The sequence below is a fragment of the Elaeis guineensis genome, chromosome 11, assembly GCF_000442705.2.
Source record: "Elaeis guineensis isolate ETL-2024a chromosome 11, EG11, whole genome shotgun sequence".
Classification (NCBI taxonomy): Eukaryota; Viridiplantae; Streptophyta; class Magnoliopsida; order Arecales; family Arecaceae; genus Elaeis; species Elaeis guineensis.
In genome coordinates this window covers 110,965,829-110,990,480 of record NC_026003.2, presented here as the reverse complement: position 1 = coordinate 110,990,480, position 24,652 = coordinate 110,965,829, and the positions used below count along the sequence as shown (strand labels likewise).

At 37.8% G+C, this 24,652-nt stretch overlaps 1 protein-coding gene across 9 annotated transcripts; it reads left to right on the top strand.

The window, feature by feature from the left end:
* Positions 1 to 427: 427 nt before the first annotated feature.
* LOC105054180 (uncharacterized) lies at positions 428 to 21,588 on the top strand. Of its 9 annotated transcripts, XM_073246041.1 has the most exons (14): positions 749 to 876; positions 1,457 to 1,493; positions 1,587 to 1,897; positions 1,964 to 2,067; positions 7,324 to 7,404; positions 9,157 to 9,260; positions 9,367 to 9,453; positions 13,988 to 14,190; positions 14,872 to 15,106; positions 15,231 to 15,281; positions 15,386 to 15,484; positions 15,777 to 15,836; positions 18,302 to 18,426; positions 20,035 to 21,588. In XM_073246041.1, exons 2-14 carry the CDS (start codon positions 1,461 to 1,463, stop codon positions 21,125 to 21,127), a joined length of 2,586 nt encoding a protein of 861 aa, XP_073102142.1. In that variant the 5' UTR covers positions 749 to 876; positions 1,457 to 1,460; the 3' UTR covers positions 21,128 to 21,588. The 9 variants fall into 9 exon arrangements, with proteins under 9 accessions (XP_073102137.1, XP_073102143.1, XP_073102139.1 ...); XM_073246036.1 differs by lacking the exon at positions 1,457 to 1,493 and having other exon boundaries at positions 428 to 876; XM_073246042.1 differs by lacking the exon at positions 1,457 to 1,493 and having other exon boundaries at positions 434 to 876; positions 1,782 to 1,897.
* Positions 21,589 to 24,652: the final 3,064 nt, after the last annotated feature.

Sequence of the window (24,652 nt, the reverse complement as noted above, 5' to 3'; positions counted from 1 at the left end):
AGCTGGTTCCATATCATATCAGCTTTCATTAAGTGTTATGTGATGACACGTTATTATTTTCGTCTCGATCTTTAGATAAAAATAGTAGTAAAAAAAAAAAATAATATTTTAAAAATTTAACGATCTGATTAGAATGAATTGAAGTTTATGATAAAAATAAAAATTTCAAAACTCAAAATTTTTAAAGCTTGTTGTTGTTATCCTCCTTCTCCTCCTCCTCCTCCTTCTTCTTCTTCTTCTTCTTTTTTTTTTTTTTTTTTTTTTTTTTTGTTTTTGTGACTGCAAGAGGTTTCAGGGTCGCGCGTCCACCGGCGTCGCTTTGCCAGTGACCATTTCTTCGGGCGCAGGGGCGACAAAAGAACCAGACGAATTAACAGAAAGAGTCCAAAAGCTACGCCGACAATCGGCGCCGATCTAATCATCCGAGTCCATTTCTTATCCTGATCGAACCGATTAGCCACCCGACCGGACCAAATCCCAACGATCGATGACAGGACGCAGGGTCCAGATCCGCACCCGGGTGTACGCCCCTGGAGATCCAGTCGCGCCTCGCCAGAGAGCTCCCCAGTCGCTTCCTGGGTACGAAGGCCGTGATAATTTTTTTTTCCCTCGCTCCGCTATTCGCCCCGCCCTTCTCTTCTCCGAAGCCACTTTCCAACTCCGAGGATGGCAATGGCGGTGGACTCCGCCGGCGATCCCGCGAAGGTCGAGGTGTCTGCTGCGAGGATCCCGTCGGTGCCCAAATCGTCCGTGAGCTCGGAGGACGAGATCCGTGCCGTCGCCCGCAAGTTCTCCGATCAGCCCGTCCAGAACCCCGACCCCGGCGTCTGGGCCGTTCTCACCGCTATCTCCAAGAACGCCCGCCAGCGCCCCCAGGTATCCCTTCTCACTCTTTCCTGTCCCCTTTTCTCGAAGAACTCCTCGAATCTTGACCCTTCTCCTAACCCTAGCCCTATTGTCTCTCTGCCGTACCCCAGTACTCTGCTGCGCCGGTACGCGTGCAGTAGAACTAAGAATTCTATATCCTTTTTGAACGTAATTCCCCAGGAACCAATTGTTGGTGCTTTCGAGATTCTGAAACGGGGTGGAATAGTTGAAAGTAGTTGTCTTTTTTTGACTACAAGAGGTTTAGGGTTCATGCTATAGCCGTTAAAACTCCCAGCCACCATATTTTCCAACTTTCTTGACGTTACTTGTCGGGAAATAGCAATCAATCATGTAAGTTGGTGGTGAGTGTAGGATCGATCATTCTTTTTCCGAAGCAACATACCTACTATTTTCCTGGCTATCAGCTGTTTTGACCTTAGCCTACAATCTTTTTTATACCATGTACTTGGGGACCGACCTCATATAAATCTTTGCTTGTAAAGGGTCGGATCTTTTCTCATATTCTTTTCTGACACTTTTGCATAACTTGCCCCACGAATTTCTTTGGTCCACGCGAATTGTTTTCAAGTCTGATGAATGAAGTCTGCCATTTCAGTTTGATCAAGGTGCATCCTTTGTTCCTCATTGTACATGAACATATCATTCCTGATTGGTTCTTTGTATTTTTTCCAACTAATGCAACTCTTTTGCTTGCACAGATGCTCGGTTCTCACTTGATCTTTCTTAATTTTATAACATGTTCATCCAAGAACTATGCTTTAAAATTTGCACTATATATTTGTTATCTCTTTACAACTCCTGCTGATGGAGATAGTTCACACAAGGGAATTAATATTCTTTTGAGTGCGGACGAGCATTGCTTGGGCCGATGTGCTGAGGATACGCATTTCCAGATTGGAGCACTTGCTGTTAGTGCAAATCATTGCAGACTTTTTAGGGATAGAGTAGCTGCTGCAGATGGAGAGCTGGATCCTGATTTGTCTGTGCCGGTTTTTCTAAAAGACACAAGGTTGTCCTTATAAATGATTCATCAGATGATTGCATGTATATAAACTGATTTGTCCTAGCTTTTCAGCACGAATGGGACATATCTCAACTGGACAAAGCTAAGAAAACATTCTCCACAAGCTAGACTTCAGCATGGGGATATAATATCTTTTATTGCTCCTCCACATAATGGTAACATGCAAGAACTTTTTTCTCATAAAAAGTTGCTTTTGCTAATCTGCCTTCTATCATATCATAGTAGTGAAAACTTTTATTAGAGCTCTGCAAGCTGATATTGATGATCAAAAAGATGTTTTTTATTTAAATACAATATCACATGTTGTGTTGATCTTGATTTTGAATCTAAATACTATTTATATGTCTTTGCCAATCAGGATGTATATTTGCAAAATCATCCTCTTTTTCTTTTCATTGAATTGCTTTTGTGAAGCATGAATATTTCCAATTATTGTAGAGAGAGATTTAGTCAAGATTAGATGTTTATGAGGTGTACAATGGGTTTCATACTTCGACAATTGATTTGAACATACTGATGCAATCCTAAAAGGTTTCTAGCTGAGTGGCTGATCGTAATGGATGAACATTACATAGTAAGGAGGGAGGAGAAATAGGAGTTCCTTGCATTTTGTTATAAAAAGAATAATTGCAGTATAGTTAGATTTCTACAAAATTGTACATTGCCATATTATATCAATTATACCAAGCAATGTTTTAAATCTCGTGGGATGGGGCTATTCCAGTTTTCTTATGGAATGGGACGTGTCACCGTCCCATCCTGTCCCGACACTTGGGATAGACGATGTTCCAAGACATCCCGATCGGGATGTTGGGATGCTAGCGGGACGGCCTGTCCCAACACATGGGATGGTACCTCATCCCGGTGTCTCACGGAATGTCCCATTGGGACCTGTACTAAGCATTGCTAGGATTGCTTTCCCACTCCCATACCCTTAACATTTTTTTTTCTCAGACAGCTCATCAAGGAGGTTAGGAAAGGTTATGTAGCATGTCCTGCTCAAACAACACAATACCACATATGGAAAAAGAAATGCATACATATGCATGTGGATTTACAGTCAGGGTTGGTTGTACATCAATGCTGTGAAAAGGCTTAGGTGGGGCCAATCAATGGACCCCCTATATGGCATAGGCAGGGACCTAAGCAAATAGGCAGCTGCCTAGGGAAGAAATGCCTGAAATGCTGCAAAAGATACATGTGATGCTTATATATAGTGAAAATCCTCTTCAATAAACCCCGTCCGCATCATGTATGGCATGTTAGATCTATTTCTTGCATTCAATGAGTGAATGAGAAGGAAAGAGAAGCAGTACAGCTTGCTGGTTGCAAGGCACTTGCAAGTCAGTGCTTAGGCCTAACTAAGAAGTAGAAGGTAAGGATTCAAGTCCCAATGGGACGTCCTGCGGGATGGGGTACCATCCCATGTATTATGATGGGACTGCCCTACTATCGTCCCATCGTCTTGATTGGTATGTCTAGAGACATCCTTTAGTCCAAGCATTAGGATGGTGTGAGACAGCAATGTGCTCCATTCCATAAGAAAATCGGGATAGCCCCATCTCATGGGATTTAGAATCTTGGTAGAAGGATCAAAATTGAAGAAGAAACAACCAGACAAGGAAAAAATGGGAATAGAGGAAGAGACATACATAGCATAATTGGTTGCTATTGCCATCACCTCCATCTTTTGCCATTCTTGCATGGTGTAATTGGTGGTTGTCGTTGTCATCTTCTTCGTTTGTTATTGCTGGTGGGTTCGGAAGTGGCTTGTGATCCCTCTTTTGCTACCTTGTAGAAGGTGAGACATACCGGGCACAATTGGTGGATGTTGCTATCACCTTTGGTGTTTGCCATTGTTGCCTGGCATAGAAGAGACAGACCTAGCACAGTTGGCGGTTGCCACCATCACCTTTGCTGCCCGGCACAAATAGGGGCTGTTGCAGTTGTCTATGCCATTAGTTATCCTGTCTGGTACTATTGGTGGTTGATGCCATCACCTCTGCCTTTCATCCTTGCTGGTGGCTCTGCCATTGGTCTGTGATCCCTCTCCGACTACTGCTTAGTTTATTGGTACACTTTGCTACTTGGGTTGGTGGCTGGAGTAGGGAAACCAAGGGGCAAATAGCCTAATCAGAGGGAACATGCAACATAAGGAAATAGGTTGAGAATTGGGAAAGGATGAGAATACTAAACGGCTTGGGCCTAGGCAACTCAGCCTATTAATCTATCTAGGTTGGTGTCTTTGAAAACAAACATATCTGGCACAATTGGTGGTTGTTATCGTCACTTCCATCATTTGCTGTTGCTACTTGACACAGAAGAGATGTACTTGGCATTATCAGTGGCTGCCGTCATCACCTTCAGCATTTGATGTTGTTGCTTGGCACGGTGGCTATTGTCGTCGCCTCCACCATTCATTGTCATTGGTGGCTCTGCTAAAGGCTGATGATCTGTCTTATCAGCTAGGAGAAGACACACCTAGCACAATTGGTGATTGTTACCTTCATTTCTACCTTCACCTATTGCTGCATGACATAAAAGAGACATAATTGGCATATTTGGTGGCTATTGCTGTCGCCTTCACTGTTCATTGTTGCATCCTGGCACACTTGGTTCCTGTCTCTATCACCTTCACCATTTGTTGTTGCTGGTGGCTCCACGCTTGTGGCCTATGATCCCTCTCCCACTACGTCATAGAAGAAGAGACATACCTGGCACAATTGTTGCTCTGTTGTTCATTGTTGCTGCTTGGCATAGAAGAGACATACCTAGTATGATTGGCGATCGTCATCATTGTCTTCACCATTTGCCGTTGCTGCCTGACACAATTGGTGGTTACTGCCGTCGGCCATTGCTGGTAGCTTTGCCATTGGTAGGTGGCCCCTCTCCCACCACTGCTGGGTTCTTTGGTACAATTTGCTACTTAGGTTGGTGATTAGAGTTGGGAAACTTGGAGGCAAGCAACGTAACAAGAGGAACATGTGAGATAAGAGAAGGCATGGTTTGCTGTACCACCTCGTATCGAGCGGTATGGAGTATATCATACCGTACCATACCATACAGGTATGTTATACTGCCCCATACCAATACTATTGTACCATACTGTACCACATACTGACACTATCATGGGATTTTATCGGTACAGAATCTGGTATTGAGACGGTGGACCTTAAGGGAACAGTTTGCGAATTGCGAGATAAAGAGAATACTAAGTGGCTTAGGAGCAGGCAGCCTAGCTACTAATGCGCCAATGCTGGCGCCTTTGGTGGATGCCTTTGAAAACAAAAATACTTGGCACAACTTGTGGTATCTCTGTCACATCCACCATTCGCCATAGTTGGTGGCTGGTGATCCATCTCCCACTATTTATTACCATTTGCCATCAGGACCTCAAATTGTTAGTCACTGAGGAATATAATCCTTGAGGAATCATGACTTATTTCTTACCATTTTTTGGTATTTATGGGATCATGGAAACCAATTGGAACACTTGAGATAAACATTGTCTGTATAGTCACATCTATTCCTAAAATGGAAAATATGATGGATTCCATGCTGAACATTTGTATTTCCATCCATAATTCAGCCTAGCTACTGAGGGCACTTTGCGTGAGTACTATATCTAGTACTATCACAAAGAAAATTTGTGCTCATTCTAAAGACCATGTAAATTCTTGCATCGAGAATGACAGCTACGGACATTGTTATTCATTAGGTGGATTCTTGACACTGACCATTTGGTGAGGAAACAGACTGGTTGGCCAGTATGAGATCATTCTTTAATGGGTCATAGAATAACCACTAATGTGGTCAGACACTGTCTACTATTGCAGTCATGTGCCTCTGACCTTACGTATTGCTAAGAATTGCAGGTGTTACCAGAATAATCTCGTAACTTTCTTTGAAACTAACTGTTTAATCACTTCAGTTGTGTCAAACAATGGACTCTTTTCCTACTCACGTTCATTGCGTGTGACTCATTAACACGTGAAGCATTTGCATGAATGAAAAATATGACATTAGAAAATATGATCATTTCATCAATAATGGGAACAGCTTTTAGGCCACTCAATTCCACCAGGAGAACTGCAAACAAGCTTTGCCAAGCTGAGTAGTAGACTGCTTAGGCTATGCTTGCTATATGAATGGGCTGAGCTCAAGCTGAGTTCCAGGAGCTTAACAGCAGGTGATTAAGCTTGGTTTAGATCTCACAAAGGCGGAGCTTGAACAAGCTTCTTGCAGAGCCAATTGGAGCTTTTACTTATTCTCGCAAGCCATAACTGTTCAGTCTCTGCCTGTTTATTAGCTGAACTTTTGTCATCTATTTGAGCCTGTCTTGTTTCCTATATCCCAAACAAGCCTATATGGTGCCAATCCCAAGCGGTTTGTCAACACCTTGGATCTTGTGTAGCTCTATTCCACAGATAATAATATAATGTGGTTGTAGGCCTTGTATTCTATCTTTCAGGCACTTGCAAATTAAACAATAAGAGCACTTTTGCCAATATGGGTGCTACCATATTGATATGTTTTTAGGTGACAACTGGATTGCTGATATATTTGATAAAAATACATGCTGATTTAGAATAGTGTCGCGTTATTAAGCTGCTAACTTTATGGGTGAAATTGATATGATCTTCGTTCACCATTTGTAGTAAACCTTAATTTTTCAGTTTTTACATTGCTGACCTTTTCCTATAAGAGTCAGTGAACATGGTGTCCACGATCAAGCCCTTCAAAAATGTGGAAGTTATAGTCTATTCCAATATTCAGCACTTATTCTGGAGTGTTTTGCATGAGGATTATGTCATTCCTCTCCACATCTCTCTCTGTGCTTTAATTACTGTTGTTTGTGAACTGGATGAAAGGCTCAGTTCAGTTTTGTTTTGAGCAGAGATGAGTGAAGTGCACCTACCATAATTAAGATTATAATTATCAAATTGCATAAATAATAAAAAAATCTTTAATTATATTTGGAGGATCATAGCTGTCCAATCTGCTTGTGCATCCCACAGTGAGATCACAACCAACTACAATACATCTCACATGCGTTGCATAGGCTAAACTCTAGTGTGTTTAAAATGTTAATGTACTATATAGCAAAATTATGATGCCTTCCCAAAATTGCTCACTAATGTTCCATCATTTTTCGGCGTGGATGCAACATCAGAATTTTTTTAGATGATAGTGGCCGCTAGCTATCTAACTTCACTAATGTATATTTGTATCTTCTACAATGTCATTGGCTTTTGTTGATTTCAGTATCCTGTATATGGCTACCCCTGTTTTATCTTGTTTTTGTTCTTCATGCAGAACAATTATTCAGCACCTTTTTAGCTTGTTTAATATTGTTTTACATGTTTATTTTGCCCTTTTATTTTAACTTTGGTTCTCTATATGTTTTTCAGATAACTCTTATGCGTTTGTGTATCGAGAAGTGCAAAAATCCACTTCCTTAGCAAATGTTGCAGTTTTGAAAAGAAAGTCTGGTATATATTAATGAATCTCATGTACCAATGTAAATATGCATATATAATGGTGATTGTCGCTTTGTTTACTTTCTGGTTCGCATGCCCTAGAGGTCAGCAAATTGGAAAATGTTATTCTGATGCACTGGGATTTGTACATGACAAAGGTAGTAGATGTGAACTATATTCAAAACACATGCATCCATCCATCTTTTCCCTCCCACATTCGCCACCTTCCCGCCCCTCCCTGTCTCTCCTCTACTGTTCCAGTGCCTACACTGGAGGGAGCAACAAGCTTCTGATGGTTGTCTTAAGGCTCCAATGGAACTAGCACTACTCTTAAGGCTCACCCCTATGATTAAAGTTAGTAGTAGATTCTTTCCTCTCAACTCTTAAGGAAACACAATCCCTCATGCAGTCATAGAAGGCATGTGCTTGTGCATATACCCACCAACCTGCATATACCTATACATACATATGCACACATAAATATAGCATGCAATCACATTCACACACCTGTGTTAGCTGTGTCCTCAAGTTATTTCTCCATTGACTCTATCCATACCCAATCTGGTAAGATGGAGAAGAAAAGGGGACTTTCCATAGCAATATCTAGAGTTCTTTTCTTATTAAGTCCAATTCTTTATCTGACAATATGCCATACTCTCACCTCAATGGATCCTCTTGCACTACATGCCCCTCACCTTGAATAAATTCAGCCTCTAGTGAATGATGTGGTGAGTCAGAAAAATCTGGGGCATCTTGAAATTTTTAGTAGGTCCTTTGCCATATTAAATTCGGTCCATGTTCTCACATGAGATGTTGGGGGTGATGGGATGGTTATCTCAAGCCTAATATACATTGTCAACCCTTCTCCTATCAGCCTAAACTTTTGGGTTAATTGGTTAGTTAACATGGTATTATAGCTCGAGTTTGTTGGAGGTCAGGAGATTGAAACCCCTTCAGTTCAGTTATTTGTTTAATTATCCTAGGTTATTTTTTATTATGGTTCTGATCTGCTTGACTGTCTCCATGTGCGTGATCCGGGCCGCACATTGGGGGGGGGATGTGTTGAGCCTACTATGCACTGTTGACCCTTTTTCTGTCAGTTTAAGCTTTTGGGTTCTAGTGGTCTATAGGTTATGGGATGTCAGAATCTATATTACTTAGGGTGGCAATGCTTAACCCATTTAACTTGATTCAATCATTTTAGATTAGGTTAGCTTATCTATTCAATAAAATGGTCAATTTCTGGTTTGGTTTTATGACCTGTTTAATAAAAAGGTTGTGGATTGCAAATTAATGAATACTGTTGCTGGTGTCATTTGGTCTGGACTTTTTGTTTTGTCCCTTCTGTTTTTGTTTTACATATATGATATTTTCATGTATATATCAATAATCTTAAATTCTTTTTTGTTTTGTTGTTTTCTTCTAAATATCTGAATTCTTTTTGTAAACGTCTGTTCCTTGTGAATTCCAAATATATCCCTACTTGAGTTGCTCTAGAACACCAAACTTGTGATTATGTTTGTGCTTATCAATGTTTGCGGTACCATATTGAATGGGATGATATGGGGTGTACCGTACCATACTAGTTGTATACGGTGTATGGGGTGTACTGACATTCGGTATGCCGAGCTGGTCCTGTACCAATGTAGTAATAGGTTAGCATTGGTACGGAGCCCGGTATTGAGATAGTGAGCCTTGGTGCTCATTAAGCTTGTCTCACCACTAACCTCTAATATATCTCATTTCATATATGTAATCGCAAAGAGGATGTTGTCGCTGAAAGCAAGAGGCTGAAAGGCATTGGCATTGGTGCACCTGATGGTCCAATTTCACTAGATGATTTTCGAAGTCTTCAACGGTCTAATATGGTATCTCATGGAGAATTATAATAACTCTAGCCATAATCAGTAGTGTTTAGGGATGATATTCTGTTTGAAATGGTTGCTTTGTCTTGATTTTGTAAAATATATGCAGGAGCTCAGGCAGCAATTGGAATCTCATGTTCTCACAATTGAGACCTTGCATAGTGAGCATCGGGCATCCATTGCTCGACATGAAAATGTATGCTTTTTCATTGCTTTCTATCTCCGTGGGACTGTTTCCTTCATTCATATACACAATTTTGTGTTTGAGAATTACTATAGTTTATCAATATTCTCTGATCTTTACCCATTAATTTTAGTTTAATATAAGCTGCACATGTCTGAGAAACTGAATTTAGTCATATTAAAACAGACTTGGCATCTCATATGATCACTGACTGACATGAAAATTTCCTGGTACTTGTGCTGTGAATGGGGCGTTATACAGTTTTATTTCTTACTGGGCACATATACATCAAATCTTGAATTTTAAATGGACAAATGTTGTCTTGGAGTTCAGTTAAAAATAATATTTTTCCCCAGAACTTGCCATTCCATTTCTTGATTGGCATTAAGCCTACATTTGACTTGATTTTGTAGCTATATATCGATAACTTGATTTTGTAGCTATATATGGATGCTTGCTTACCTGCTACTTCACATCGAGATCAAGTCTTTAGACATTGTTTTGGTGTATTGAAAAGGTATGACAATAAATTAGTAATGAGCATTGCTAAACTGCTTATGTCAGCGTTGATGCATATATTTCAAGGACTTATCCATCTAAATGTACTTGAGAGATACCATGTATGCATTACTGCCCCTGTGCCCTGTTGCCCCACCTTTTCCTTCTTTCTTTTTGTTTTTATTCCCTCTTCTAGTCTTATCTCAACATATCTATGTTTTATGTACTACTACTACTTCTTTCATCTTTTCTTCTAGCTTTTTTTCCATTTGTTTTTATAATATCTTATATTTTTATTGGTTTGGAGTAGGAATCATAACTATTTACAATTAAACCAGCAATTTGTAACTTCAGAGCCTTTTTTCTTTAATCTTCTTATTTGATTTCTCATGGTATATGGTTACTTTTATCCACTGTAACTGTTTGATGTTCAGGAGGAGCTGAAATATTTATGCTTTTGCATGCGTTTAGGTAGAGATGTCTGTCTAGTAATGAGGCATGGCATGAGGATAAAGGAAATCTTCATAGTTTAGTATGGCTATTAAAGTATATCATTTTTTTTGGCCATGTTTTTATGTTGTTATTGATTTAATGATCAAAACTATATATATTTGTCAAATTACCCTGTGATGTATTATTTGTAAATATTATTAATCTATATATCAATAAATTTATAATATATTAATATAATATTATTATCATATATATAATATTAGTTATATAATATAATTAGTGTAATGTTAATATAATATAATTGAGGACATTTTCGTTAAGAAATGATATTTTCAGATTACCTCCATTTGGCAATCCAGCATGGGAAAATAAATACCACCCCCCGGTGGTATTTGTTTTACCTTCTCTCTTAGAAAAATAGACATGAAACTCATCATTTATTTTACCGTTTCTCTCATCTATTTTTTTATGCCAAATATGGTAATCTGACATGTGATTTATTTTTCTATGCTAGATCACCCCCAACCAAATGGGCCCTTAGTGTTTTCTATCTTCCAAATACTTCAGCAGTTTGCCATCACCATGATATATCAATCAATTTTAAATTAATCATCTCTTTATCCTTTAATTCTCCAGTGAGTCCAAAACACCAAATATTGCATGCCATTCTTTTGATTCCTGTTGTTACTTTGAGGCAATGCTGTATTCATCGTCAAGCTGGGATATTTAACAAAAAGATGGCTTATTGTCTCTAAGTAGTTGCTTTAAAGGCTGTGCTTTTGCGGTGAGGTCCAACTTTCTTCTTCCAAAATCTCTTATGTAAGATGTGTGCTGTTTGCCAAAAACCCCATAAAAAAGGCACCGACATGGGGGATGAGACATTTCTGGATGGCCTTAGAAAAGGGACAGGTAAGGACTTGACTGAGTATCATGCCACCTTCAATAATTGCTCCCCACCACTATCTGCACCTTCTGAAGCAGATCCAAAGCTAAAGAAGCTGCCTGAAAATTCTTTCATCTGCTAAGTAGGTGAAAGATAATGATTACCTCAAGGCACCATTAAAAGAGGTCATCTATTGCACCTCTTGAAGCAAGAAAGACTTCTGCATCATTGTCGCTGCAGAATAAAATTCATGAAGCATTCCTTGAGGGGAAGATCTGAAAGATAAGTATCCAGCCAAATGCCATTTTCAATAAGGAAATTGATACCAGAAGTAAATGAATTGCCAACTTTGCAAACCTTTTCCATTTGTGGTAAGACAACATTATTGATTTACGATATTCCACCCAAAATCCTTCTTTCTTTTTGCCAAAAGAAACTAAGTTTAGCTTTTCCTAAGAAAGGATTATCAATATCATCATCATATAGTGTCCACCACGTCTTAGGAGGGCTAGATTCGCAGTGGAGGAGTTTAACCTTAGAATGCTTGGAGCTTTTTTCTTGCACATATAGCAGCAATTTTGCTCTAAGGAATTAACTTATAGACTATGAAGAAGTCTTATCCAGATTTGATGGTGATGAAATCGACTATGGTGTTGTTCCTTCATAGTTTTGCTGAGAAGCTTGGCATGAGGCTTAGTGACATCTAACATGAAGTGATACTTGTCAATTTTATCTTTTTTATTGCCTTTTTTCCTTTTACTTTATTTGATTTAACATTAAGTTTGTTGAGGGGAAACATGCATTTTTGTTTTGCTGAGGCAAAAGCCCCCTGATGTGGATTCAAGCTAGATTAAGATTGTCAAATCCCCTAGGCGGTTCTACATATAAACCCCTTAAATGCCTTGGTGGAATACCGAGGTGGCTAGGCATAAGCCTGGGTGAAAAAAGAAATTATCAAAAATAAATAAAATTGTTAGTTTGCATGTTTAATTCCTAAAATTTAATAAAAACACATCAAAAAACATTTTATTGATTAAGGTTTTGTGTACCAACCCATGCTACCATGTACTTTACGGCCTAATAAAGTACAAGTGAAGTTTGGGGCTCAATGTAGTGTTGTATCAACAAATGGTACAGCCATGGTCTCACCTCTAGTAACACACCAAGCCTCCTGCGGCGCAACTTGTGTCGGTGCCAGGGTGCATTATATTGACCTGAATTGTATTGGTTAGCTATCCATATGAGACCTAGTACCAAGACTGAAAACCTTGATATTGATAAACCATAAGGCCATTGGCTACTAAATTATGCAATATAGAAATCTTTGATTAATTATTATAGTTTTGCTTGATCATTTTTATATTAAGTGATTTAAGGATCCTTATAAACATAGCATGTTTAAGCATCAAAGAACATCTAAGGGGACGTGCTATTGATGGATTGAATTTATCTCTCATGAATATTTTTTTTTTTTTGTACTTAAAGAGAATTAGTGAAAATTTAATATTTTCATAAATTAACATACAAGGTGCTTGCCTAAGACTTAGGGACTCGAGTCGGCTTGAGGTCTGTTGGTCATGGCTGGCTTTGGGCTAGGCCCAAGACTGTTCGGATCAGGTTTGGGCCTGAAAATAGTGTCTGAATAGATTTCTAGCTAAGCTCCGGCTGATGCTTGGCTTGGCCTAGGCCCGCCTTGAAGCTTGAGCTTGAAACTGGTCCAAATTCATTATTAGGATTTTCTAGTAGGGGTCATTCAGATCAGGCTGAGCATTTTGGGCCAATTGAGCCAACAATCAGGTCCATTGGGCCAATTTGAGTCGGGCCCAACCTTTCCAAGCGAGCTTATTTGGATTGGCCTAATTGGGCTTTGGGCTGGACTAGGCTTTAGCCTGGATCAGGATATGAAAAGAAAATTTGGGCCTAAGCTTGACGTGAAGCCCCAAAGAAAATTTCCGGACTGGACTTGGGCAGGCATGTGGTTGGCTTAGCCCAATTCTAGCCTATCGAGATAAAGATAGTTCTAAGGCAACGAGGCACCTACCTAGGCGCCAATCTAGGCACTTGAGCAGCAGCCTCATTTGAATGCTTGGAATGCCTACATGCCTATGCAGTTGGGTTGTCCAAGTGCCCAGGTGGGACCATTAGGTGCCTAAGCATTCGCCCATGACAACCTTGAGCTAGAAAGGTTGGATATCTTTGAGTTCTTAAAAATGATGATCAAGAATAAAAGTGTTTGCTGCAAGCATTTTTTTTTTAATATATATTTTTTTGCCTAAATATGTTTCTACTGATGGAACATCTGAAATAAAAAAAAAAGATTTGCCCAACTTTTAATTTGAGGATCACATTTAGTGTCTCCCTACATCCTAATAATAATATATCCACATGCTAACAGATTCATGACATGCATGATCTTTTTCTGTTGATTAAAAGTTGCATTTTGCAATGCCCATGCTATATGAAACATTGATTCTTTGTTGGACATTGAGTTCCATGCAAATGGTTTTCATTTCTGACCTTCATCAACTTCAAACATTTTTTTAAAATCTTTTTCCTATATCTTTTGGAGGGTTGATGATAATAATGACCAAGTAACTGATGTACCAAAAATAATGACCAAGTAATTATTGCTGCTTCTCTCTCATCAAAATGAGACTTGACACTTCAACTCTCTGGTACATGTTTTCTTATTAATGAAATTTGACTTTGCAGGAAATGAAAGAGCTAAAGGAGATGGTATCAAATTCTTTTGTTGATCAAATTAAAGAGCTGCAGCAGGTGTTAGATGAGAAGCAGAAAGAACTAGATGTGCTCAGCACATTGTCAGCTGAACTACGGAATTCAGTAAAAGATCTTAATGAAAGACTTAGTGCGTCCATGCAATCACGAGTTGATGCTGATGAGATAATTCAGAGGTAAATGCATTACATATTCATATTCTACGTAACACAATAGGTCCTTAGTTTTTCAATGCAGATTAAAATTGTTATCCTTGGCTGCTTTGTCGATTTAGCTTTTTGCCATAGTTCCTATCCATCCATGTTATGCTTATGTGTTTTTATGCAACATTTCCCAACACATGCTTAGGGCAGGACGGAATAGGGTTGCTGTTTGGGTATTTGTACATCAATTCCTGGGAGTCTTTAAATGAATGCAATCCTTACAAAGGAGGTCCAGGCAATATTTAAGAGAATACGATTGAATATGCTTATACATTTTTTCCCATTTATGTAACTGTACATCTTTTATGGGTTCAGGAATTAATATGTTAAAATGGAAGAATCACGTCTCATTAGGGTCCCAATGACTATTGGGCAGTGTTGTCTGCAATTAAACATGATGGGTTGAACATATTTTTTTCCTAAATCATTTTTTAAAAACCTTTGTGGGACATGTTTTGATTTTGTTGGACTAATTGTTTTTCTTGATCATGTTACATGATGGGTGAAACATATTTTTTTCCTAAATCTTTTTTTTTTTAAAACCTTCATGGGACATGTTTTGATTTTGTTGGACTAATTGTTTTTCTTGGTTATGTTTTCCTGTACTAAGCTTCTCTTACATTTTTCTTTTTTCTTTTCTTTTTCTGAATCAAGCAAAGACATAAAGCCTCTCACCTTTTCTTGTAGTCAGAAAGCAGTTATATCTGAACTTGAATCTCAGTTAGATGAAGAAAGAAACTTGAGGAGGGAGGAGCGGGAAAAGGCTGCAGCAGACCTAAAATTTGCATTACAGAAAGCTCATTCACAGGCTCAAGAGGAAATTAAGCAGCAGGCTGATGTTTACATAAAACAACATAAAGAGCAGCAGGAAGTTATTTGTAAGCTTCAGGTCTGTAGATTATTCTAGTCTCTTTTACTTCAATGTGATCGTAAAACAACATGTAGTGATACCAGTGAAAATATTGTTTTTACATTTATAAATAGTTACTATTTTTTCCTCTGTGCATTCTCAGGAATCAGAAAAAGAAAGTCGTTTGCTTGTGGAAACACTAAGATCCAAGCTGGTAACTGTTGACTCACTCCTTTTTTAAGCTAAGCAGATATCTTATCTTGTTTATGGAACTGTTTCCAGTAGCTTGTGCTGTAATTATTTGCTTCTCTTGAACAGGAAGATGCTAGGGAAAGCCTTGTGATGTCCGAGAAAAATGTTAGGCAACTGGAAGACCAGGTTCAGGATGGACAACTAGCCTTTGCTAACAGCAGAAAGGTATGCTGAGCTGCATTAAACTTTTGTTTTCTAATTAGATTGGAGAGAAGCATGAGAAACGTCAACACTCCAATTGATTTTAATTAGTAACATAAAAAAATTTCATAGATTGAAAATTAGGAAATAAGACAACTTTTACCCCTTCCTGTGTCTACTTGGCATTACTTGAGCCTTGTCCTGATAGCAGTCCTGTTGACTTGAGTGGCTGAAATATATTAGTTATTGTAATTGTCGCAATATCTAGTGTCAAGGGAAGTCTTATGTTCATTTATGTACTGCTGTTGTTGAACAGAAATCGGAAATGCTGGAGTCTGAATTGAAAAGACTGCAGAAGGAACTTGAAAGTGAAAAGGTAGAAATAGTATTCTTTTTGTAAATATATTCTTGTGTAAGGATTCTGGTGGTATGGAGTTTTCTTTGTTTAGTGGTTCAACTAAGAATTTGTTTGATGGGTGTAATTAATTTTGCATGGTAGATGCTGCCATTTTACATAAATTTTGGCATTCAAGTTAAATTTCAAAGACATAATGCCTCATGTACGCACACAGAAACAATGGGGTGCATTTAATACAGCTGTCTGTTCTCTCATCGAGTTAGGCTTGGTGTTACTAAGTAGTAGCAGAGCCAGCAGGTTATGTCTGTTTCTTATTAGATGCTTTGATCATCCAATGCAGTGAACATGCTCTGAATGCTGTAAGCTGTGCAGCATCTTTTCTCATGAGATATAGTGGGCCATGGTCCATGTATTGCGTGATTCTTTGATGGGATGTGGTGTGCATTATTCTGGATGATCAGATTGTTCTATGAGAAAAAGAGCAACACCAGTCCGGTAGTCTTTCACATTATGTTCCTATAATTGGTTGCCACTCATCTGTTTCTGGATGTCTGCGACAAGGTAGCATTATGAACAAATGCTTATGATGAAATAACACAAAAATATAATCCATCAATCATAAAACATATAATCAGAAAATTAGCATATCTACAATGGTCTCTTGAACTATCAAAAGAGATCAACAAAAGTTAAGACAGAATAAAAAACATATGTGGAAAAGAAAAAAGGAGCAATACATTCTTCTCTTTTAGCATTGAAATGGATTGTACACAAATATAATAAAAAACGAAACAAACTTTATTAAGAAAATGAGGAATTAAAACATGAAAGATGCTTTCTTTTCCAAGGTTGGTTGTGGAAATATTAGAAGAAAGGTGAAAAATGGACCACTAATGGAGATTGGAAATTGGAAGTTAAAATACAGAAAAAACAAACCAGCAAAATACAGCGAATTGGAAAGAAAAATCTGACTTCACTAATGGAGATTCCTTTCTACATTCCTTTTTTAGTCATATACTCTCATGTATACCTTCTGTGACTTTGCATGACCCATGACTGCAGCATGCACCATTGCTTATAATAGCCCCATACTAAGTTTTCATCTTCATAAACTGTCCTTTGATGAATGGGTCATAATTGGGACATTTACCTATTAAAACTGTGTTTTGTCAGTCTTAAAACATAGCATATGGTTGCACTTTCAGCTGGATCCCACTAGATATAGATTCAAAGATATACATACATGGGAAAAATTGCTTCCTGCTATTCTTGTTCCACCTGTGGTCTCATGTGTCGCCTCAAGCACTTTTATCTTTTTCCTTCTTTTGTTTATCATCTTTACAATGTTTTTTTTTTTCCAGCCATCCTTTATAAATATAGATGTCTGTGTAACATTGAGATAAGAATCACAGCGATAATCTACAAGCTCCATTTTTTGATCCTTTTTTGCTGCATTCTTTAAGGGCTGCATGTGCTGTCAGGTCTTCCCATGCTTTCTGACCATACTGCGGGCCTTCTTGGATCTTTATTTCACATGCTAATACCATGTGTAGTTCTGCTGATGGCCTAATTAATCATGTTCCATGGTTGATGCTATTATGTTTAGGAGATACTATCAAGGTCAATGTTTCAAATCTTGGTATCAGGTCATGTATTGGTACCTTACTAATGTGGTATTGATATGCCCCCATCATGGCACATCGTACACTACTGGAGCCGTCACAAGGCCTATACCATGTGTTGTTATGTTAGTACCATCCCAGTAATGTACCACATTGGCACAGTGCACCGTGTATGGCCTTGTACATTTGGTACTCAAAACCGCTGTCAGAGTAATTTATGTTGTCTTTGTATTTTCATTCTGTATATCATTTCTCATGGCTATTTAAGTCGTGGGCTGCATGGTCAGGACTTTCAGATCTCATAGATTCTTGTCTATATCCCTTTTTATTCATCATCCATTGTGTCTGACTGGTGAACCACAGGGCACCAGTCGTCTTCTGCACACCAGTTGTGATCTAAGTAAAAATTACCATCTCAAATTGGTGGTTTTAAATAGCTAGACCTTGCTTCTCTTAAAAATAATAGCTAGATCTTTTGCTTATGCTAATGATGTAAGTAAATATTTAATTTTTTGTGAATTTCGCGTATATCAAGTTTCTGAAATCCTATTTCCTAAAGTTATAACTGCAGTATAATTTTTATCTGAAGCTGATTTCTTTTGCTCTAAGTGACTTAGCATTCATGATTTCTTTAATGAAGCATTTCATGCCTCTAATCTTGTACTACTATATGCCACTACAAACTTGATATCTTTGTATTAAATGCCTGGACTCTGGTTATATTGGTCGTTTGCTGCTTTCCTTGTCTATATTGAGATGGATTCTGTTTTTAGCTGTATCATGATATATTACAAGTTGAGTAACCCTAAGGCTTACATGTATTTCCTTTCTGTATCTGAGAATTCTGTATGCTGTTGTTAGCAGGTGGCCCGAGAAGAAGCATGGGCAAAGGTCTCAGCTCTTGAGCTTGAAATAGGTGCTGCAATTCGTGATCTTTCTATGGAGAAACAAAGGTTCCAAGGAGCAAGGGAAAGAATAATTCTGCGGTAAGCATAGAAAACATTTTTATTAAAGAAAAATTGGATGCTTTACCAGCAAAAAAAAAAAAAAGAAAAGAAAGAAAGAAATATTGGATGCAGATTTTAAAACAAAATGTCCTGCACAATAGTCTGAAAGTGGAACATTTTGTTTTGAAATCTGCATTCAATTTTGCACATGCAAACAAAACAAAACAAGATGATAAGTTCTAAATTACATAAAATACTTGCTCTAAAGACAGTTGTAATGCATGCTAAATTTATTATACGATGGAAGTGTTAGCTGCAGTTTTGGTAAGGTTCCTTCATATTTGTATTACAGAACAATGGGGGCGTATATACTGAGATACAGCAATAAATAGAAACTATCCAAATTCATCTTTCTTTGTTAGAATTTTCTATAATCATTAGCTCCTAGTCTTTTTACTACGTAATTGAATCATGTCTTGAGCTGATAGTGATACTCATAATATATTGAAGTTACATGGGAGCATGATCCTGAATCTCATTTGTTTAATGCAACTGTGAATCATGTTTCTCTAAAAACAATAACAATGCAAGCATTTGCTTTTACAAGAATTTCCACACATGATGGATGCGAAAACTTATGAAGTAGACCTTCATATATTGGCTGCCTCAATGAGTGTTCCAAGGTCCACTCTTGATCTTTCTAATAGCAAATATTAGTAGAATTTTGTTCCAATCTGCATTTTTTTAATATTTTGTATATGTAGCACTTAGGAGAAACTTCAGATGCTGATTATTATTGCATTGTTAATATATACGTGCAATTTTTGCAACAATAACATACATATGAGCTGAAATACTGCTTGGTTCCTATCACTGTCTCAAAGAATTTGTCGTATGGACTTAAAACATGATGGAGGCAATCTCAAAAGGGGAGCCTCTATTGTCTTATTATTCCTATGTGGTCTGCTGAGCCATAATTGGTATATCTAAATCCTGTCTAATAATGTATGGAATTTGATAGGTGATGATGTCATATTGATGTTGCCCATTATTTTGCATGCTATGACAATCATGTTCTTGGGTGAAACCAGGTGCCAGTACGGACTGTCATGGTTTGACATATAGCACTCATATGGCTTTTAGATTTGTTTTTTTCTAGGTAGATCTGTTTATGTTAACCATGCCCCAACATTGGTTGCTGTATGATCTGCCTTGTCGTTTTTAAATCATTGATTATAGCATAAGGAAAAACAAGCTTTTGTTGAACAAACCTGTGCTATCACTTTGTGAGCTGTAGTCTACCTCGCTATAGAATGGTTTGGTCTTTTAATAAACATTCTACCTGCATTTTATTTCAATTTTTGGGTCGATAGAATTGATTTGATGGTATTTTTCATCTCTTCGGTATGGTTAAATGTCAAATGAGGCATTATGAAAAGCGTATTAGTTTTTCTTTACATTTGAAGAAATTGTACTGCTAATTACATTTGGATTTTTCCTTGCATGTGAAGATTACGTCAGTCTGTCTATAGCGTACTTGAGGCTAATGTTCAGGAAGACCCTATTGCTTCGGATATTTGGAATTTTCTCTATATGCTAAGTTACATTGTTTCTTTTGTTTATAACCCGCTTATGGCTGACATCCAGGGAAACGCAGTTACGTGCCTTCTATTCAACAACTGAGGAAATTACTGCATTGTTTGCGAAACAGCAGGAACAGCTGAAGGCAATGCAGAAGGCTTTGGAAGATGAAGAGAATAATGAGGATGCATCAATAGGCATTGATCTGAATGAAGTAGCACTGAGATATGTAAATGTGGCTTCTGTCAGTGGAAGAGAAGTAGGTCAACCGAGCTACAATGCAAGAGAAGCTTCTGGTTCTTCTCCAAAGAATGCCCAAGCCATGACAGACAGTTCTGCTGATGATACCAGCACTACGGAGAAGCATGACTGTGACGTGGGAAGCCAAGACGGCAATACCCAAGACTTAGAATGCACGAGTGCGGATAGATTGGTTAAAGGATTTGGTTTAGACATTGATGGTGTTGGCACAGCAGTGGTTCCTGATGGGGAGCCTACAGACACTGAGCGAGTTCTTGGAACAGAAAGCCAAGCTGGTGATACATGCTTTGACGATCAAAGCACTGCTTTGCAAAAATGCAGTAATCTGGGAGGAGACACAATGCAGCTTGATGATGAAGCCCAGGTCCTGGAAAACTTGGAACCCGCTGGGAGGCTTGAAGGCCAAACTGGTGGTTGCTCTCAGTCAAGACTGGAAGATACAGAGACTGGTACAATCAGGACGACTGATCTGTTGGCCTCTGAAGTTGCTGGTAGCTGGGCAGTGAGCACAGCTCCTTCTGTCAATGGAGAGAACGAGTCCCCAAGAAGCATTGGTGATCCTGATGCTGGTGGTGAAGACACTGCAACTGCCGCTGCCACACTTCTGCCCTGCTCTGATGGTCAGGCAGCAGGGAGTCAGAGCAATGGTGTTAATGCAGTCCCTAAACTGAGCAAGGAACATCAGGTGCTGAATGCAATGATTGCAATAGTTGCACCTGATTTCAGGCAGCATTTGCACGGTGGCAGCGGGGAGGAGAAGAATGAGTCCTTGTCTGATGCAGAAACTGAGGGTAGCAACAATAGTGATGCATCTGATGGTGATGATACTGAAGATGATTCAGAGAATGATGCTGCAAATGATGACAACGAAGTGATGATTGAAGATTCTGTTGGGTGAGTAAAATGGAGATGAGCTAATGGCCAAGGTAGACAAGGTTCAGGAAGTTCTTTTTGATTGTAGATATGTGAATATGTTTTCCCATGTATTTTAGTTGTATATAGATGCCAGAAGGAAAGATTATTTTGATGCTATGGAGAGAAATTGTTCATGCTTTTAGTGGTTTATATTGGCTTGGTGCAAGATGTGCCTAACCATTCAAAGCGAAAATGGTCGTCTGCGCTGCAATGAGATAAATTAATTTTGGATCTTCCCAGTAAGATTTGTTGGCTGCTCAGATATCTAACAGCTGATCTAAGTTCATACCTTTGAGCCCGAGAGGGATACGACTTAATTGGTCAAGAACATGTCCCCTGGGTACAAGCCTTTGTTTTCTGTAAAAATATCATCAAATTTATTTTCCCTGTTGCATGTGTGATTCATGAAGACTGATTGAAGCATAAGGAATATTTGATCAATCACAGGCTGCATCAATCAATGTAATGTTATATTTTTCAAACTTTTTTTTAAAAAATTATGTACCTAGCAGCTTCTTTAGGAGGGGGCCTTCACCCAAGGCTGTCCTTTATACCATGCACACATTACTTTGAAAGGTTGACTTTGTACTTATGTATTGCTGCCGTTGCCATTGATCTAGCTACTTTAAAGAATGCTTTTTTGCAGCCACCGTGCTCTTAGACTATATGACAGTGCTCTGAAAATAGTGCGAGTCCACCAATGCACCAAGCGTTATCACGGCGGCATGCAGTGAGAGGTGTAAAAGAGTCATGAATCCAAACGAAAATGATCTCCTATCTTTTCTCGCTATGGGTCAGCGAGTGCTTGATGAACTACAAAATTTGGTAGTCTTCCTTTCTACATTCAGTAGTAAGGGAGGGTGAACTCAAATTACAATCATTACCATATGATCCCATTTTGATGTATCCATGTGGTGCATTTATACTTATATCCTCAACTATAAGTCAGCGAGCAGCAAATGAATCTGAAAATTTCCATGCAAGGGAAGGTGATTTTTGCCCATCCGTTGCTCTCCTCAAACTTCCATCCACCTTTTGAATGTAACTGATGCTTTGAAATGTTCTAAGCTAATATTACCAGGGCTGAGAATAGAAATACATGGATTGGATGTCAGTTTATTAATCTCTATATCTATTTTTGTTTGATGCAATGTGTATGAATATAGATATAGATATTAATCAGATGCTAAAATTTAAATTCATTTTAAATGGACACAGAAGGCATACATCGTAAATTGACTAGGTGGATATAAATCAGATGGTTAAAAGTATTGGGCTATTGAATCAAAAATATCGTAAAGATATGTTAGTTTTGTCATTTCTCTCTTTGAGATTTATCTGTTTTTTATTGATAGATACAAATTTGAATATCGATATTTATTATATGCTAAAATTTGTATTCATATCATAATCTTATTTTTAAATGGACAGTATTTGATTTATTTTCACCCTAAATATTATGGATCGTGCCCTTTCCTTTAGCGGTATATGTTATTCTATAAGTTTGGATGCTGGTTTTGCTTCGCGCTGTGAGAAATTCTGTGCATCATGGGCGGTGTAGAAAATCCAATATGAAGCACACCGCTTTATGTGATTGGTTCATGTAGTCGTCGTTTTTCAAGCGTATTTATTGCTTACAATTTTATTTTTTTATTTAAAAATTTTGCATAACGAAAATATCTCTATTTTTTAAAAAAATTATGACATCCTATGGTATATTATGACTTTCTATATACAGGATGTCATAATATGGTCCAGAAAACTATGTCATTTTATGGTATATTATGATATCCTACGTTAAATTATGATTTTCTGTATGCAGGATGTCATAATATGGTTTAGAATGTCATAATATGGTCCAGGATGTCATAATATAGAAGAGATATTTTTGTCCAACCACTTTTCAATACTTATTTAATGTCTGCAATTCTGTTTTTTCGTTTTAAAATTTTGAATGACGAAAATACTCCTACTCTTTAAAAAAAATTATGACATCCTGCATGAAAATTATGATTTCCTACACGTAGGATGTCATAATATGAACATAAGATGCCATATATTTTTTACAAAAAATAAATATTTTCGTCATTTAAAATTTTTAAATTAAAAAACATAATTGTAAATATTAAATACGCATAGGAAAGCAATGACTATGTAGACTAATCACATAAAGCAGTATGCTCAACATCAATTTTTGTGCACCGAATTTCACTTCTTGCTATACATAAACTACTGAGTTAACTATTTAATCCCGTGATATTGGCCTATGATCCCCACAATGACTGTTATCCCAAACAGGCCCTTTTTGCTGCCGTGCTTCCAACTAGGGTTTTGATGGCCAAGCTTGCATGAGCTGGGGTATGCCCAAACTCAAGGTCAATTACAATTCAATTCCCAATCTCCAACCTTAAAAATACTCTCAAACTGAAGATTAGTTTGTTAAATTTTTAATTTCGATCTGAGCATCCAGATTTGGCTGATGACAAGAGGCTCATTCAAGAGATTGTCGAGACTGATACCTCCTCAATTGTTAGAATTGGGGCCTAATTCCTTAATTACAATTATAATAAATGACAGCTACCTTAGTTGTCGAAGCCTAATTCTCTTATTACGATTATAATATAAGTAAAATCTTAAAATTAACAGTCATTTATTATTTAATATAATCCATCGAGGTGTTTAATTTCTGGCTGGTAATGAGCATTCCCGTGCTTCCCTATGACATACATGCTTATCAAACACATTTTTTTTGGGAAAAGAAAGCTTTCATCTGAGCATCACTCTATGACACATCCAACATAATTGCAGTTCTTTGCACACATTTTAGTCAAATAAACAATACAAAATTATTAGTTGGTGCCCATTATCCAAATATAATTAGTAAGCCTTTTTATATTATAAATGGATGCTCAATTCATATCTAGCATCAAATTTGAACTAGGAATAATATCCTCCATGTTTACGTTCATTAGAATTAACCCATATCTCAGTTACTGATACATTTATTTCTCTTTTACCTAATGTCCCAAAGGCAAGCCAAATTTGTTGATAGAAAACCATCTAACCTTCAACATGTTTTTATAACCACGAAAAGAATTATAGATATTCATAGCAAGAGAATTCAAATGATAAAAAGCTGCCGACTATGATACTATAACGCCGCAGAACAGCCACTTAGTTTCCCATCAGTACGAGAAAAACATTTGGCAATGATGTTAGTTTGGAAACAGGAAACAACCGGTGGGGATCTTATTTTTATTAGTAAATTTCACCTTGATCAATATCTGAGGTTTGAATGTCAGCAGACCCAAAACTAGCACACAGAACACATCCATGTAACATCACTGCGAAACCTGGACGGCACTACAGTCCACTTTCCAAGATCAAGAAATATATTCAATTGACTACTAAATAAAACTGCATCAACTCTCAAGAGGATCTATCAAAAAAACACTCTCAAGAGGAAAAACTCGCATAATAGAAAAATTACATACCTCAATTGAGACTA